At 35.9% G+C, this 19,584-nt stretch overlaps 1 protein-coding gene across 2 annotated transcripts in view; it reads right to left on the bottom strand.

Annotated features, from left to right (window-relative positions):
• The window catches only part of SNX16 (sorting nexin 16), a 33,262-nt gene that overhangs the window by 13,374 nt on the left and 304 nt on the right, over positions 1-19,584 (bottom strand). The window contains exons 2-5 of one of the 2 annotated variants that reach the window (XM_072951769.1): positions 17,806-18,053; positions 17,579-17,718; positions 12,313-12,399; positions 5,196-5,344 (exon numbers count right to left, since the gene is read on the bottom strand). In XM_072951769.1, the coding sequence (XP_072807870.1) occupies positions 5,196-5,344; positions 12,313-12,399; positions 17,579-17,718; positions 17,806-17,953 (524 nt within the window). In that variant the 5' untranslated portion in view covers positions 17,954-18,053. Of the gene's footprint in view, positions 1-5,195; positions 5,345-12,312; positions 12,400-17,578; positions 18,054-19,584 lie in introns of both variants that reach the window. The other variant, XM_072951768.1, reaches the window with a different exon arrangement.

The following is a 19,584-nucleotide window of genomic DNA, read 5'->3' as shown; positions in this document are numbered from 1 at the left end:
AAAGAACTAAGTAAAAAAAGGTACTAAAAATACTAGATATGAATTCTGTCAAAACCAAATTAAGCACAAAAAGTCATCGCATGACACTGTTACTGAGGGATTTCAGACAGAGATGTTTTATCAGTTACTACTTCAGAATACTGGTAGTATTCTCTACCAATAAAAAGAAAATAACAAAAAATTGACATTAAAGACAACCCCGAGGATAAGGACTCAGGGATCAAGGTTGGTGACAGTGAGGGTCACAGGGCAGATGGGTTGGTGGGTGTGAGGCTGAAGGGCTCACGTGTACCCTCCTGTGGTGGATGTGAAGGCCTGGCGCTGGGGCCTAGCTTACACCCTGATTACCTTTTGCCTGGTTACTTTTAGCCCACATGTGTCCCTATATTCAGTTTTTATCCCTTCTAATACAGAATATATCAAAAACAAACATTTTATGTCAAGCCATCTATGCCTCCTCTAGCAAGAGGGAACAAAGCCAGGGTCTTGGTGTTGGCATAAAGGACCCGCGTACATTCAAGTTTAACTGCTTTTCCCATTTGACACTTCAGAAGCGGTACGCCCTCCTCCTGTCTACCACGCTGTCTCACGCCTCCACGCCTCTGCTCATGTTCACTGCTATCATCCCCGCCCATTCTCACTGCCCTCGCCTGGCTAACTCACACTCTTTCTTCAAGACTCAGCTCATCTTTGTCTCCTCATGGAATTTTCTACGATAAAATCGCTTTCCACTACACTCTCCTAGGTTCAGTATTGTTACATGTGTTACCATACCACCATAAAGAGAGCCCTTTCACAGGGCTTATTACACTGGATTATTTGTCTTGTCTGTTTACCTAGAAGTCTGCAGATGACAAGCTCCAGGACTGCACAGAATCAGAGTCAGCCACCACAACACGGAATAAGCATTCAGTAAACAACGGCCTGATTTGTAAAAGGTACGCAATTAAAAAGTTAATGAAACTACCAAGAGCATCAGAACAAATGTCTATCCACTCTTGCAGGTAAACAATATAGTACAACTCTCAAATTTAAGACGGATTTTAGTTTTCAATAGATATTCCTACTTCCACAAGAAAGGAAGCTGAGGCCAGCAACAAGGAAGACCAAACGCCTTAGGAGTTAAAAGAAGGTTAGAACCGGGCTGCTTCTGATAGTATGACTTCAAGGTTCATAAAGAAGCACAACAAAAAGAATAGGACATGAGAAACTTAGAGCTGAAAGGGGGTTTTGGAGACCATTCAGCCCAATGGTCTGATTTTCTAATTGGAGACATTGATTAAAATCAGTTAAGTAATTACCTAAAATTATTTCACTAAGTCCAGAAAACTGAATTCTGCATAAGGTTTCTGAGACCCAATTTAATTAGGTAAGAGTTTATGGGTATATGTATATAAAATATTTGGCTTTATTACATTTTAAAAAAACTATCCATAATTGAATGTCTACCAAACTGACATGTTGTGGTAAAAATCATCCAGCCAACCAACCTTAGCAATAATGTGTTCATTCTCATGAGCTGGCATTACATAAGATATTAGATTTATAACTAAGTCCTTTCATTTTATAAAAATGCTGAGGCTAACCCCTCTCCTATGACATCGTCACATTTAAAAACAACTTAGGAGCATTAATAAAATTTCCTGTGAGAAGATGTGAAAGTGTATAAAAAACAGTTTGAGTATTCTTATTGAAAAACTATAGATTTATTGAATTTTACAACTAAAAGAGACATAAGGACATCTAATCCAACATATCCCGTGTAATAATTCCCTCTTTAATACCACTGATAGTTATCTAGGCTAGTCTCTTCAAACACTTAAGGTAAACTTACTTTCTCAAAAGGCAGAACATTTTTATACATGACAGCTTGAATGGATAAGCAACTCTTTTTTATCTGAGCTAACAGAGGCTTCCTCTGACTCTGTTATTCCTAGTTCTACATGTTAGTCTTGCTATTCAAAATGAGGTCCTTAGGCCAGTAGTATCAGCCCCTAGAAACCTGTTAGAAATGCAGATCTTCATTTCAGACCTTGCTAATTCAGGATCTGTATTTGAACAAGATGCACAATACAGTTGGAGAAGCACTGCTTTAAAGATAAATATCATTTGATTAATCCTTTTCCCCATAACAGTCTCTCAAATACATGAAGACGGTGATCATCTCTCTCGAAGAACTTTTTCTTTTCAAAGGGTAAATATTCTCATTTCTTTCAACTGTTTCCTCATGCAAGTATCTGAATTATTTGAATACTGTTTTTATTTATTTTTTAACCATAAACTGCTGTTAATTCAGATCCATCTGAACTGTCTTTTCTTTTAATAGATGAAGAATTTAAAACACTGAAATTTGGCACTGAAGTCCTTATAGATGAATGGTGATATCAGGAAACACATGATTTAACACCTGTTATTTTAAGGAATTAAATAGACAGAGAAATTTGGTAAATCAGGATATATGCGTAGTAATCCTGAAAACAGAGAACAGTAAAATACTTGCTGTGCTGATTAAATGATATAATTATTTCAAAGTAGCCCAAGCCAGAATAAAACAATAGCTGTATTTTAACTGTAACAGATTGCACAATATATCATCTTCCCCCTCCACCCATCTTTACACATCCTTCGCCTTGACAAGCTGAGTTGTACGCTGTTCTGAGTCTAGGGCTGTGCCTACTTGCTTCTGCATTTGCATATAATATTCTCTCTTGTTTGGAAAGTCCTTCCTTACTTCTCTTTGTTGGTTCAAATATCATTAATTCTTTAAAATCAAGCTCAAATGTCACCCTCTTGGAAGCCACCTCTAATTCTCTCAGTCAAAAGTTCTCTCTCTCTTCCTCTTTTAAAAGAGATCTAGCTCTGTCCATTATAGTTTTGGGTGTGTCTTCCTCCTATTCAGTTTTCTTGAATAAAGGGTTAGTTTCTAATGCACCTTTGTGTAGCTGTAATACTTCATATACAGTAAAACCTAAATAAATATTCATCAAACAAACAAAACCAATAATAAATCCTTTTATTATGAAAATACTAACATTTTAACCTGTTTTCTTACTTTGTATTCTCTAAATGCATCTGAAAGTAATATTCTCTTAAAACACTTAAACCAACAATCCTTAATAACCCTTGGGTTCTCATTTCTTTCACTTCTGCTTTGTTACAGTTAGAGAAGCTGTAGTATTAAGTTCTGCCAGTTGTGTAACGGCATGCTGTTAGTCAACATGAAGGTTATGAAGAAACTGCGTTGTGAGGTGCTAAGGAATCAAAAAGGAAAGTGAAAGAACTGTATAAAGAATTAACATTAAATCATTACTTGGCCATATAAAGACAGTAATTTTCTACACTGCCATTCCAACTATCAGGATGCTGACAAGTGTTCCAACAGGTAATGTAAACTAACTGATATTTTAAGTAGTGATTCTTAAATATGTAGTTTCATGTTTTTATAAAGAAGTGTTGGGATTTTTATCTTTTCTCCTTTTCTCCCTTAGGAGACGTTCATAAATGGATGTTTGGCAACCTCAGATTTTCTAGATATTTACAAATTACTTGTTCTGACTTGTATTCACCCTCCTACTCATAACCTTAATCTAGCCTTCAGGGTTCTCAAATCCCACTTGCTACTTCCGGTATTGCCTGATTCATTGCAAACAGGACTGGTCTTTCCTTTCTCTAAATTCTTGCTACTTTCATTGTCTGTATCATACCAGGTAGCATTTTAAAAACTCCCTTATTTTGTTCAAACAGAAGCTTAATTTCTTCAAATGAATTTTAAGATAAGCCAGTATACCCTAAGCTTCTCTTATACCCTTTTTGGTATGACACAGGGCACACACTTAAGGTACAGATTAGTAACTCTTCCCTCCCTCAACTTACATTTTAAACAATAATTTATTAAGAAATGCTTAAATTGTGAAATAAAAAATGCTGCTCATCACCCACAAAAATGATAGTGAGTATCCTAGAATAAATAAGGCATAAACACTTCAGAGTTCCATTTAAGTTATCTTACTGCATTTCTTAAATGTCTGATATGATATGACAAAAAGAAGTAGGCAAGTAAATGTGAGGAACATAGATGCTTTCGTGCAAGACATTTTAGAATCTTTAATAGAATGTCAAATGAAACTTTTCCCTAACTTATCTGACCAAGAAACCTTTCCTTCCCTGAAACACCTATTTATGAATTGAGCAAGACCACTATCGCTGTTCTAAGGAATACAGCTTTAGAAATAAGATCTTGATTGTTTACCATACAGAGCTCTACTATCAATAATTAAAAAAAGATATATCTCAACCAAGATACACTTTTACTTTAAAAAAAATCAAGAAGTCACAAGAGGAGTTTATCAACATGGTTCTTATTTAGTATTTCATTAGATCAAAAATTTATAGAATAAATTTGATTTTAATTCATCATATTTTCATTCAGAGACACAAAGGTATAGCGAATAAAGAACAAGAGACTAAGAAAAAATGGCGGAAAAAGTGACGGTGGTTTTCTTATCTGTTTTCCATCCTTATGTGAAAAACTGCTAAAGACAGTTACAGACATAGTCTCCATACAACACGCTCTTGCTGCACTGCATATGCTAATTTTTTCAAAATGGTTCTAATTTATCTGATAATGTAACTTCCAAAATTAGATACCTAGATGATATTAAATCATACAGCAATTTTATTGTGTGTGTGTGTGTGTATATATATACATTCAGATACAAAAAACCCACACAGATCCATTCTCTCCCTTTTTAATGGTTTCCAGGATTTTCATTTTATCTTCCATATAAATTAACCTGACTTCATAGTTTATATATTTTTGCATTACTTTGGAGAAATACAAAATATCACCCTCAAAACTATATAGGGTCATATTAACCAAAAACCTACCTCTGTGTTTAAATTATTACTAACGTACTACAATCAAGTTTATAGCTAGGTGATATGAATATATGGCACACTGAATTTTCAACTTTGCTCAATTTTTGGAATTGTTAATATAAATCAAACACCAAATGAAGGCCTTACTGAAAAAAGAGGCAGGAAAATTACAGTTAGTGCTTTATTAAAAGAGGGTAAGTACTTATGCACCTACCCTATATTTTTGTGGTTGAATAAATATGGTCCTAGATCTATTCTTTAGTTTAAACCAGTTATTGGAATGCATTTGTAACCTCTTATTTCAATTTGTTACATACCAGTTAGCAATGTCCTTGTGAGCTACTAAGTTTTGAAGAAATGCTTGTAATCCTAATTGTCTATCTTCTAAAAAATCCGCATTGTAATTATCTTTAAACCAGCGTTTTGGTGGAAGTGCTAATCGAAAGCCTGGAAACATCTCTTTTAACTGAAAAAGAAGAAAAAAGAAAAATGCAATGTTCAACTCAATTATACCAATTCTACAAAACCTTTCCTGTTGACTATGTGAACCTATCCACAAAATAAGCTTACAATGAAAGAATTAAATTCAGCTAAGCTTTCTATGTCTTGTTTTACTTCTTGATTTTTACCAGTTGTGTTTGCATAGGAGTTAACAGTTGTTCCACACCCTTGCTAACACTCGGCATTGTCCACCTTTTTAATGGCCCTTCTAGTGGGTGTAGTAGTGTTTCACTGTGGCTTAAATTTGCATTTATTCATTGACAAATGGTGTTAAATATTTTTTCATGAGCTTGGATCTGCGTATCTTCTTTGGTAAATTATCTATTCAAATCTCCTGAATCTTCCTCTTAAAAAAAATTTGGGTTATTTGCCTTTTTATTAAATTGCCAGAGTTCTTTATATATTCTAGATACAAGGCCTCTGTCAGGTATATGTATGACAATATATTCTCCTAGACTGTGGCCTGACTTTTCATTTTACAGTCTTAACAGAGAATTTTTAAAAAGTCTTAATGTTATCTAATTCATTCATTCAATTTGTTTTCCTTTTACGGGTTATGCTTTTTTTAGATACTATCTAAGAAATCTTTGCTCACTTCAAGGCTGCAAAAATTTTCTTCTATATTTTTTCTGGATGTTTATCGTTTTAGCTTTTACATTTTGGTTTATGATCCACTTTGCATATTTGGCTCAAATTTTACTTTCTTAGGGAAGACTTTTCCACCTTCTAAGGTAGGTTAGATTTCCCCTTATATACTCTGATCAAGTGACTATAACTGGATAACAAGTTACCTCAAAACTCAGTGGAATAAAATAACCATTTATGAGGCCATGGACTCTGTGGGCTGGTAATTCACACAGGGCACAGTGAAGATGGCTTATCTCTGTTCCACAATGAATTAGAACCTCAGCTGGAAGACTTGAAGCTGGGAGCTGGCATCACCTGAAGTTCACTCCCACATATTCAGTGATGCTGCTGATTGTCAGCTGAGACCTCAGCTGGGGCTGTTAGCCACAAGTCTAACATGACCTCTCCATGTATCTTGGACTTTCTCACAACATAGAAGCTGGGTTTCAAAGGGAAGCATCCCAAGAAAGCAAGCTAGGATGAAGCTGTATACTCTTATGATTTAGCCTTGTCACACAGCACCTATTAGAGGACAGTTCCACTGTCCTCTGTTGTTTAGAGTAGTAACAAGCTCACCCAGGTTCAAGAGGGAGGGGAACAGATTCTACGTCTTGCTGGTTAGTGGCAAGATTCTGGAGGAAGAGCATATAGGACTGAGAATATCACTGCAGACACTTTTAGAAAAGACAATTTGCCACACATTCTCATATCATTATTTTTTAAATGACATTTATCATGATGTAAATAATGCTTATTTAATTTTGGACTCTCCTACCAAACCAATCATTCTCAACCTCGGCTGCACACTAGAATCACCCAAGGAACTCTCACACAGTATAAAGACTTGTGAGGGCTCAATTGGGGAACAACTCTCTCTTTTCTGAGGATGATTAATCATGACCTTATATTAATGACTGTGTCCTACCTCTGACATATCTGGATTTAATTAGTTGGGGTATGGACTGGCATTGTAATTTTAAAAAGCTTTCCAGAGAAGTCCAAAGTACAGCTCAGGTCAAGCACCATTTTACTACACTGCAACGATTACGTCTTAATCATAGTTGCAATCAATGTCTAGCATAATGCCTGCTACATTACCAACAGTCCACAATCTATGTCCAATAAATGGATGAATGAAACGAAATCATGTACATTCACATTTCTATACTTAAATATAAGACGTTTCACAAGGTAAGAAAAAAGACTAGCAAAAGATGAAATGTTAAGTAAAGACATAAACTATAACATTCTGTCTATATTTCTAAACTGAAAACTCCGATTTCAAGACATAGCTAGGTATTTTCAGCCTTGGGAGTCTTTTGTTGTTTACTATGTTTGCAATGAAAATAATAAAAGCCAGGAGAAGGAAATAAAAAGTTCTTTTTAAATTAATTTTAACCTTTAAAATTTAAATGTTACCTATGTTCACAAGCATGGTCAGATTATTTCTTTCCCCCGTAAAAAAAAAAAAAAAAAACAGAGGGAGTTGTTCCACAACTGAGCTCTTACAAAGTCTTTCTATTATGGGCACTTAACTCAGTAATTTTACTTTGAGCAAAGTACAACCTGCGGACTATACATTAGCTTAAAATAACTTTAATAAATGCTGGGTTTTATGTGTCATTAAATGAAACAATAGATTTTCTGGGAAAATGACATAAGAGGCATTTGATGTTTCTTTAAACAAGACTTTAAAAAAAGTAATGCACATGTTTTTGGGATTAAGATGGAGAACTGAGCCCACTCATCTAATTCTGTCTTCTGCAGCCCCACTAAAAGTACAGTGAACAGAAACAAAAATAACAATGACAAAAAAAAACATACTGGAAACTAAAACCTGGAGAGGAGAGTGGTAACTGACTCAGGAGAGCCAAGAAAACCTGAAATGTATGAAAATCTGCACCAAGTTGATACTTACAGAGACCTCGAATTGCTCATGAACTGGCAGCACAAGGCAGGAGATTGGAAAATATTTCTCTGGAGAGTTTGATCAACCCAAGAGGAATGACCTACAGATCCTGACATCAGAAGTTCTCTAACAACCCTCCCCATTCTACAGCGAATCTTCAAGTAAGCCTCATTCGTGGAGTAAGAGATTCCAATCAGCTTTTAGTACCCAACTTTTAATCATGACCAGACAACCAAGAATTACTACACACTATTACTCAACATGGAAGACAAAGATAAACAGATAACGGTAACTCACAGAACACAGCCAACACTAGGAGAAAAAAAAAACATAAAAGAATAAAAAATCATATAAAAAACTGCTAATACATTCAGTGAATTAAGATACTATATTCAAGAAATAAAAATAAGATGACAAAAAAAGAGACATTCAGAGGATAAAAAGCTGCTCTTAGAAAGAAATAAGAGAGTCTCCAGCAAAACAGCAAAGAAGAAAAAGAGAGGGGAAAAAAAAAAAAGAGGAGGAAAAGATAAGGAACCAGCCCAAAGGTCTATTTTACAAGAGAGGTTACAGAAAAAGAAAACTGAGAATACAGAAAGGAGGAATTCATTAATAACGTAATTCAAAAACACTTCTCTGATCTGAAGTTGCTGACACGATGTTCAAGATAATGAAAGAAAAGAAACCTACAAAATGGCATTGTGAAATGTCAGATTACTTATACAGAGAACATGCAACAGACTTCCAAAGAAGGAAAAAATAGGCGATGAATGATCAAGAGAAAGAACAGCTCTGGACTTCCCAACAGCAACACATGACACTAAAAGCAAGATGACAATAGCTTAATGTCTTGAAAACTTTGAAGAAAGGTATTTCCAATCTAGAATTCTATATTGAGCCCGAATTTCAATCAAATATGAAGACAGAATGAGAATATTTTTAGACATGTGGGGTCCGAAAGAGATTGCCTCCCATAATTTTCCTCAAGAAGCTACTAGGGGAGGAGTTCTACTAAAAGGAAAGAGTAACTCAAGTAAGAAGATGTGAGATAAAGGACACAAGACCCACCAAAGGAGAAAAGTGAAAAAAAAATCCCCAGAAAGACAGTGAGAAGCAATCTTAGGATGCTACTTATGAACTACATGCTGTCAGTCAGTTCGGGACAGTTAGGACAGTGTGACCCAAAAGACAGACTTACTGAGGATCACCACTGAATTTCTCTGTAATGGGAAGATTAGCCTAGATTTTCATATGAACTGGGCTTGTCTTGACAGTGATCTGGTTATGGGTCTGCTCCTACTCTATGTTCTTCCACCTGTAATCAACTGAGAATAATCGTTTTACCTCACAGAAATATTCAGCTTTGACCTACTTCTGTGACCTGGAAGTAGAAAATAGCGAGCTTTTAAGCAGAATAGATAGAAAACTCCATTTCTCATGGCCATATTTCTGCAAACCATTCATCACCAGTCTGCCTTACAAGCCTGCCAGATGCCTCAACCCTGAAAAGCCTTATATATTCCAGATTTGCTATGACTTTGCCCTCTGACTTTCTCGGAAGAAGCTCTTAAAAACTCTTAGAGAAGCTGAAGCCAGATTACAACCCAGGAGATTAAAAAAAAAGAGGAAGAAAAAAAAAGATTAGTGTTCTATAGAAAATTTTCTGTTTCTAACCAGTGTTATGTTAAATAATTTTCATTTTGTCAATTGACTATTTTTTCCTCACTACTAGAGACAAGAGGGAAATGTAAGCTCCTCAACGTTAGAATCAGATCTATGCAGTTTCTATACAATACCAAATTCCCAGTGCTGAACTCAAACTACTCATTTCGTAAATACTTCAAGGTTGGTTTCAGAAAATGAAAGATCCTAAGATTTTAATTTATTTTTAACAATTATAAAAATAATAACTACCATTTAAACTCTGTGGCTGCTGGTGTTTTACACACATTTTTGATTCTTGCCAGTAAAAGCAGGGGTTTGCTGCTGTGATGGGTAGAGCTCTTTCTGGTACCTAGAAGACTGACACAGACACTTATTAATTTTAAGTGCCCAACTTGGAGTATCAAAGAGATAGTTACCAGATTTAAATTAAACTCCTACTAACATCTTTCTTCAAAAGCTTAAGAGCTATCTAAATCTCAGCTTACCTAAGATAAGAAACATTTTAGCAATCAAGATGAATCTAGAGAGATAAAGGGAAGTCAACACTAAATAACAGTTGAGTCCTGAAAAGAAAAATAAGAATTCTTAAGGGATTAAATAGCTCTAAATCAAAACTGCTAGAGATTAGTCTGAATGAACAAAAATTACAACAATTTTCATAAAAAAGCTAACAATTCCCACTTAAGTATCTGGTAACTTCATGAATTACTTTAATCTTCTTGTTCAATGTTTAAAAAAATGAAGAGATGTAAAGAATCACATGTTTTTAGTCATCAGTTTAAAATAAGAACTCAGGAACAGTAAACAAAATTTATAAATATTGGTAGAAATACATTAGAAATGATACTTTAAGTATTTTGGAACTGTAAAATGTCATCTTAACAATACATTAATTAAGGACAAAATAGTTTAGCATCTTACATTTTACCTTTTCATTCAAACTGAGGTTTTCAGAATGGCAGGAATTTTTGGCAGACAGGCAGTTGCAAAGTCACATAATGAGGTTTCCCACCACCAAACATTTTAAGACTATATCAACTTGAGAAGTTCTGGTAAGTTCCAGAAGAAGAAGGGGGAAAGGTGGCGAATGGGAGAGGATGGGACCAGTAGAGTTTCCTCTACCAAACATCTGTCACAATTAGGGAGCAATTGCTGGTTCAAGGTCATGTTACTTGGCCTCTTAGAAGCATCACAAACCACCTGCTTCTTTTGGAGAAATGGTCTTTCTCTTGGCTTCTTAAATACCTACTGCCTCACCTGATTTCCCTCCAGCTCCGTGAACACCTCAGTTGCTGTTTTATTCTTACTGCAATTTACTAAGTCAATTCCCTATTGTTGGAAATTTAGCTTAGTTCTCATTTTTAACTATTAAAAACAAAATGTGGATGAAAACAGTAAGTAAAATGCCATGTTAAGTATCCTTAGGGCTAAATCTTGCCCATATCCATAATTTCTTATATAGGAGAAATCCCAGAAATGTGATTATTGTGTCAAAATTATGCACAGCTTTAGAGTGTCCTCCAGGAAGACTGATTTTCCAACAATGGATTATACCATTTAAAGCCTATCAAAGTGGTTTCTTAATTTTCTTTTCCTGGCATATTTGTCATATTAAATGTTCTCCAAATTTATTGGTCGTTTGTATTTCTTCTGTGGATTACCTTGCTCATATCATTTACTAAATTTTCTACTTTCCGGTTTACTTTTTTTGTTGGTTGTTTTTAAGGGTTCTAAATGTATTGAGGTTTATTATTATCCTTTCTGTTTCACATGTGCAGTGGGCAGAATCTAGATGGCCCCATGACCTTTGCCCATGGTGCTGCCTTGTGACTTTTGTCATGTTACACAGCAAAAGGGATTCTGTAAGATGCAATCAGGGTTACTGCTCAGTTGACCTTAAGAAAGGAAGATTATCTAGGGGAGCCTAATCTTATCATATGAGCCCCACAAAGGTAGAGCTTTCCTCCTAGCTGGTGACAGAAGAGAAAGTCAAAGCACAGGCGATATTCAAAGCACAAGAAGGACTTGACCTGCTGTTGCTGACTTTGAAGACAGAAGGGTCCTGTGCAAGGGCAGGAGAGTGTTCTCCATGAGCTAAGAACAACTTCTGGCTGAGGACCAGCAAGGAAACAGGGACCTTGGTCTCACAACCACAAGAAACCAAACTCTGCCAACAACCTGAATGATACTGGAAGCTGATTTTTTCCCAGAGCCTCCAAATTAAGAGGCCAGCCAAGACAATACTTTGATTTTGACCTTGTTTGATCCTAAGCAGCAAACTCGGCCAAACAGTCCAAATCTAGAGATAATGAACAGGTGTGTTTTAAGCCACAAAGCCTGTAATAATTTGCGATAGAAAACTAACACAATATGCTAATTTTTTCTTGTTCTTTCTTTGTAGGCATATGATTTAGGAGGTCGTATTATACATAAATATCTTTTCAAACTCACAGATTATAGAAAAATCACTTATTTATATTTCTGCTAGCAATTTCAAGGTTTTCAAACTTTTATATTAAACGTGCTTGTTTGTTTCTAAAAAAAAAGGAAGTTACGTACAGAGATGAGACTTTGGCCTATTAAAATTAATTTTCTTAGAAAATTGCAAAGATTTGACTTCACTCAAATAATTGTAACAAGGGAGAAAAAACACAACTATAACAGCGTAACTGTCAAGAATGGATAATAATTCAAAATTGAAAAGTCAGTTTTACATTTATTAAAGTACTTACTTTGTCATTAAGCCTAGAGAAGTCAGTGTATCTTCTAAAAACTACCCAGCTTTCTTCTGGGGTCTTCTTTACTAGTATTTTATATACCTATGTAGAAAGAGACAATGAGAGAGAATAAAAACATATATATGTAAAAATAATTAAAAATTCAAACCAAATAATTTAAAAACTTTTACTTGACAACTCAGATCATAAGCAATTATGTAAAAAATACCAAAAATTATTTAAACCATCAAATGTACAAACAATTGATGTAGGCACCGAAAGCAAGTTTTTTTCTTAAGAAACATGACTGACAAATTTGAGACAAAAATGTTTTTTTAGTGCACACTAATAAGAAATGAACTCATCGGCCTCAAAATATTTTATGCTAGTATATTCTAAAATTAATAAAAGAATCAATCATGTTTGAAAAGCTATAAAAATAGCCACTCTTGTCTTATATAATCAGTTTAATTTTTAAACTCAGTAACTGCGAAGGAAAGTTTTCAAATAAATTAGATGTTGTTTGAATCTTCAAGGCTGAAATATAAGGTAAAAAATACCCATATTAGATAAAAGTTTACATTTCTATTATCTAGCCTATTAAATAGAAAATTTTGGTTGAGGCAAGTCAGTATTTTATAAAAAGCATATAGAAAAAACCTAGATTCCATTTTTCATAATTTTAGAATTTATTGAGAAAGTGCTATTTGTAACAGAATCTCAGAGAAACATATCCTGGTAGTTTCTGGTACAGTATTTTGGGCCAAGCTAAATAGGAGACACATAAGTACTCAAAATCTATCTATCGAATGAGTGAAACTCTCTTAGAAAGAATAACTTTTTTTCTTAAAGTCTACAATCCAATAACTTTCAATTGTAGCTTGTAGCTTCAAAGCTGCACTCCAGCCACAAGTGGCTAACTGAACACTCCAAAAGTGACTAGTCCAAACCGCCGTGTGCTGTGAGTGTAAAATACACAGCAGATTTCTAAAAGTTAGCATGAAAAAAGATGTAAAAATACTTCATTAAAATGATTTTATACTGGTTACATGTTGAAATGATCATATCTTAAACATATTATGTTATATAAAATATATTATTAAATATAATTTCATCAGTTCCTTTTTATTTTGTTTTAAACATGGCTATTAGAAAAATTTAAATTACAAATATGACTCATATTATAATCGTACTGGATGATCTAGAAACAGTTCACTATTTAGGGACTGTAGATTGTCCTTACCATTTGATTTTTCTCCCTTACAGACTTCTCTTTCAGCTTTTAAGGGAGAGAATCAGCAAGGGTTAAGGATGAATCCTTAAGTTGTGAAGTAAAATAAGTGATTTATCTTGAAACATAGAAAGGTGAGGAAGATTGTCTAGATATCCTTTAAAGTCTCCAAAAAGTCCTGATATAAGACAGTCACAAAGGGGATACAAAGGGAACATTCTTCTTACTATTCAGACAAAAGGGATAAACTGACTTCAAAACTTTTGACTATGAACCACTGATGCATGATAAAAATCAATCTCATAATGATTATTTGGTTGATCTACATATAATACATATTAACTTTATTTTGCTGTTTTAAAAAAAGAACCCTCTAGTAACTAACTTCTCTTCACAGGGGTCTCTGAACACTCCTGTTTCTTGAGGAAAGACAACTGATTTCTGTATTTTATGTTTTTGAGAAAGCTCTCCTGTCTTTCTACCAGTTTAAGGAGTGTTTCAATGAAAACTTTATGGACAGTAGATGGCTGCCTCCTCTATGTTCTAACAGCACTGATTGTCTCTACTCTTTATTTGAAACTTAGTATATACTACTTTGTGCTGTCTATCTTTTTATGCTGATTTTAAGTAAACAATAACAAATACAGATGCATACACTGAGTCATAACATACATACAGAAAAACACAAAAATCTTAAGTATACTACTTAATGGATTTCCACAAAATAAACACACTATGTAAATTCTACCAAGAGCAAGAGACGAAATATTACCGAAGAAGCCCCACTTCATAACTCATTCCCAATCCTACTCACCACCCTTCCTAGTCACTTTTGTTTTTAAACACTTTTCAAACACTTGCCACTCTCTGTATAAAATCTTGCCAGTGCATCCTAATACTTTCTTAAGAGATCGATTCAAAGAAATATACCTAGGAAAAATTGTTTTACAAACCTAAGACTCCCAAGCTTGTTAATTCCATCTCAGATCTCTCCCCTAGACTCAACACTGAATATATACACATATATTACATAAACACGTGCACACACTCACATGCACAGATGCACACACATACCTGACACCTCCATTTTGATGTCTAACAGACATCTCAAACCCAGCACATCAAAAAATAAAGCCTGATCTGCCCCTCAAAATCTGCCATTTAATTAAATGGCAATCCTATTCTTCACACTGTTTAGGCCCAAAACTTTGGGATCATCTTTGATTTCTCTTTTCCCCACATCTCAAGGTTCTACCTTCAAAATATATCCAGAATCTGGTCACTTCTTAGAACCTCCTCCACCATCTGGTCCACACCACCATCATGTCTCCCATAGATTACTGCAGGAACCTCTCTTCTGTTTCCATTCTTCCCCCACAAAACCTAGTTTCAACTCAGCAGAAGAATGAGCCTTTAAAAAAATTAAGTCAGATCATGTGACTTTTCCCTTTAAAGTCTTTTCAAAGATTCCCATCCCATACAGGGTAGTATCTAGAAGCCTTATAGTGGCCTGTGTGTTCTACCTGATCTGGGTGTCACACTCCCTCACCTTCACTTGTTATCCCGGTTCCTACATTTCTGTCCATTGCTTATTCTGCTGTCAGCCGCGAAGGTCTTGGCAGTGGTGCCATCTGTCTGCAAGCGTTCTCCCCAGACATTCTCATGGCTCATTCTCCCTTAGTGCTGACATCTTTTCTGTGAGGCCATGACTGACAACACAATATAAATTGCAACACCAGTTTCAAGAAACTCTATTTTCTTCAGTAATACTTATCACAATGTGACATACCAGCATTTAAAAAAAAAACATCACTTATCTATCTTTTATTCATTCAGTCCAGCTGCTGTACCTTACTACCTAGAAACGTGCCTGGCATATGATAGGTACTCTAAAAATGTTAAAGTAATAAATGAGTGACTAGACCTAATTTCATATTTGTCATTTATTTCTTCCTCCATATTGTCTTGAAAGACTATCTACCACTGCCTTAAATTTGCCTATGAACTTTTTACACACATCACCTCAAAGAATGCTCTCTCTTTCACACAGATGGTAGGTCAATGTAAGGAAATGAGCCACCAGCTTATTATAATTTCCAAAAATCACTCTTAAAAAAATCAGGTCCATGCAGATTTTCCATCACATCATCAGTCTCACAATATTTTAACTCTACAGATTGCCTCTTCATAAATTATTTTAATTTTTTTTCTTGGTGGTCCTTCCATACTGTCATTAATTTACAGCATAAAATGTTGAAGTAAACATGAAAACGTTACTTTAAGAAAATCCAACAGAAAGAACAAACGATTTCAACTTCTAAGTTAATTTAGCAAGGTCACTGGATACATAAACATATAATAGCATACAATACTAAAATATATAAACTAGCAACAAGTAGAAAACATTAGAAGACACTGAGAACATCAAATAACATTCATATCCAGAAACAAACCCAACCAAAAGATGTAAGACCTCTGCCTTGAAACTACAAAATATTATTAAAAGGAGTTAAAGACTTAAATGGATTAGGTTTGTAGATTCAAAGACTCAATACTGTCAAGATGTCAGTTCTCCCTAGGTTAGTCTAGAGATTTAATACAATCCCAATGCAAAAGGCCAAGACAATCCTGAAGAGGAACAGCAAAGCTAGAGTACTTAACCAGATACCAAGACCTACCACTAAGCTTTGGACAGTGTGGAATTGGTAAAGGAGGGAAAAATGGAACACAGAAACAGACCCATACATTTATGGTCTCCTGATTTATGCACAGACAACAGTGCAAATGCTAAGGAGAAAGAGTTGTCTTTTTAATTAAAACTTGATTACTTGATCCCATATAGAGAAAAAAAAAGTCTTGACCCCTACCTCACACCATGGACAAAAGTCACAGATTATCTACAGATCTAACTGTGAAAAGTCCACCAATAAAGCTTTTAGAAGAAAATACAGAATAACGTATCTGTAACCTGGGAGTAGGCAGATTTTTAAAGGTGCTAACCATGAAAGAAAAAAATTAATAAACTGGGCTACATTAAAATGAAGACCCTTTGATTATCAAATGCATCCTTAAGCAAGGGTAAGGCAAACCAGAGTGACAGGTGATGGTCGCAATACGTGTTCTGAGAAAGGACTTAAAGTCCAACATGTATAGGACACTACAGATCAAAGTGCAAAGGGTTTCCCAAAAGAAAAATGAACAAAGGCCTTGAAGAGACACTTAGAAAAGAGAACAGCCAAAAAAGGAAAGTCGTATATGCAAATTAAAAGCACAACGCGATATGGTTCTACCCACCAGAAGAGCTAAAATGAAAAGGAGAAATACCATGTTTGGAAGATGCTGAGTAAGTGGAACTCTCTGACACTACTTAAAAGAGTATAAATTATAACAGCCACTCTGGTACATTGTTCATCAGTATCTTCTAAAGCTGGGTGTACGATCCAGCAATTTTACCCCAGGCAGCTTTCCAACCGAAATGAGTACGTGTGTTTACTGAGTGATAGGTACTAAAAGGTTCATAGCAGCGGTATTTGTAGGATATTATCCAATTTGTAGGAAATTATCCAAATGCTGTTCAACAGTAGAATGGATATATAAATTGTAGTATATTCACATAAAGGGATAATATGAGCTACCTGCAATTACGTGCAAGATCAACGATGAATCTTACAAACATCATGCTGAAGAAGAGAGACCATGTCTAAGAGTACTGTAATTCCACTTACATAAAGTACAGAAACGGGCAGAATTAATCTAGGCTACCAGGAGAGCGGATGCTGACTGACAGAGAGCAGGGGGGAAGGTTTAGGATGCTAGTAACGTTCTGTTCTCGATTTGTGTGCCAGTTTCACAGCTGTGTCTGGTTTGTACGAACTCATTCCAGTGAAGCGAAAGTTCACTACAGCATGACAGAATTTAAGGGGCATACACCACTTGAATTTTATGTTCAAGAAATTACATGTATGGGCTAACATCATTTAACACGAGTTTAGAACACAGATTAATCAATTTTTCATCTTCTACTGATGTACGGTAGAAGTCAGTACTCACAGTAAATTTAGCTCTTTCTTCCATCACCTCATAACCCAGGATAGTAGGCGTAGAAGGTCTGTCTTCCCAGTTCACTGTTTCAGGATTTTGTTCGTCACTTTCTCTTGGTCTAGCAGAATATTCAATGGAAGAGTCTGCACCTGTAAATTTAGTCCTAATGAGGGGACTGCTACAGACAGACGAAGCACTATCCATTTGATCAGGTACACTTGTCTGTTTAAAATTACCCATATTTGCGTCTTCTAATTGGCCTTTGGAAGAGTTTGAGCTCGTTGAAATACTCCCAAAAGAAGAACTTCTTTGGTTTCTGCTGGTTGTAAAACTGGATGCAGAGTTCCCTATGGGCATTGGAACTGGGACATAAGGAGTTGCCATCTTCTTTTGGCTCTTGAAACAAACCTGCACACGTCCGAGTCCAAAAAATTAGAGAACAAGTAATAAGCAATCCATTATTTTCTTCTTAGGAATTCACTACCTAAAAATGAGAAGAACATATTGGAAGATTAGTTTTTAATCTGAAGCATTATCCAAAAGAAAACAAAATACTCAAATCCATTTCACTAAATTTTGTGACACTGTTATTTTATCTGGAATGAAAACACTCTTTCTTTAATCCTAAAATATCACCTCTAAGAACTCCCATTTGCAAGGAAGAGAGCAGAACTACTCCACACTTTCTCTTGAGACTCACATTACATGTTATCCTTTTTTCCCACTTTATTTCCTTGTGATAGATTTCTGTAATGTTCATTGTTACCTGATCTCACTTATATAAAAGAGTTGGAAAGAGAGAAAGTGATAAAGGCCTTCCTGAAGCTTTACTCTCTACTTACGGTCCTGAAACTACTACATACAGAACAGGGAGGGAAGGGGAAAAGGAAGGAAAAATTATTTAAATTTCTTTTTGATTTAGTTCGTAAAAATAAAAAAAATTATCCACAGTAACCACAGTGAACCAGAAACTTAGATGCCTCAGGATAAATAACAACAGCCATTAAAGCAACAGTTTATTAAACTAGGGATCAAAAAACACCTTGGTCAAATTAAGTTAATCAAATAAACACCAATGAACGTTAAACTTATATCCAATAAGATTAAACGATTAAAGCTTAAATATTCTTCAGTTTCCAATTGTCACTAATTCTGCTATGCCATAAATTCTAGGTTTAAATCTCCAAAAACTCATCCTCAGTAAACTCTGTTGTCAAAAGAACGAGATTAGCTTGTCTCAGAATAAGTTCAAAATACAAAGAAAAAAGGTTTGCTACTAAGCTGCTAAATAATAAACGAAGAAAGGGCAATAACTAAAGACCAGGAAAACGGCACATAACAAGGCGTCTGTCTATTCAACTACGTCTATGCAACACCCCTGCTGAGAAGGGTAGGAAACAAGCTGCTCAAACTTGGAAAGATGCTGAATTAAGATTTTCAACCCAGCACGTGGCTCTGGGCAACCTTCCTGATCATCAAAGATTCAAGAAACTTGAGTTGCTGATTCACCGCTCCTCGGTTCCGCCCGACGGCCTTCCCAAAAAGAAGTAAATAAAAGTCTGGAATCCCAATCTTCTGAAGGCCAGTGGGGTGGCCCCGCCCTTCGCCACTCACTACCTGAGGCCACTGGGCTCGCGGGAGGACTCAGACCAACACAACCGCTGACCTTGCAAGGAAGTGAGCGCTACCCAAACGTTAAGAAAACGGGCTGGGCTCATTAAGAACGTCTCCACTTTTGCCCGGGCATCGACATGCTCTGAGGACGAACATCGTGGTCCTCTTCTGGAAAACCTCGGGCAGGTGAAGTGGCCCCAGCCTGAGCAACGCCGTGGGCGAGAAGTCGGTGGCGAGAGGAAAGCGGAGAACCCCGGGCTTAGCTCGAGCCTAGGAGCGTCTGGTTGGTGTCTGAACAGGCCAAGGGGCTTGGGCTCGGGGGATGGCGATACCCACGGCTCCCGGGGCCCCAAGACGTTCCCACCTCCGCCTCCCGGTGCAGCGCCAGCGCCTCCCGGACG

The sequence above is a fragment of the Vicugna pacos genome, chromosome 29 (genome assembly GCF_048564905.1).
Source record: "Vicugna pacos chromosome 29, VicPac4, whole genome shotgun sequence".
In the NCBI taxonomy this organism is placed as follows: domain Eukaryota; kingdom Metazoa; phylum Chordata; class Mammalia; order Artiodactyla; family Camelidae; genus Vicugna; species Vicugna pacos.
This window is presented reverse-complemented; position numbering and strand designations above follow the sequence as displayed.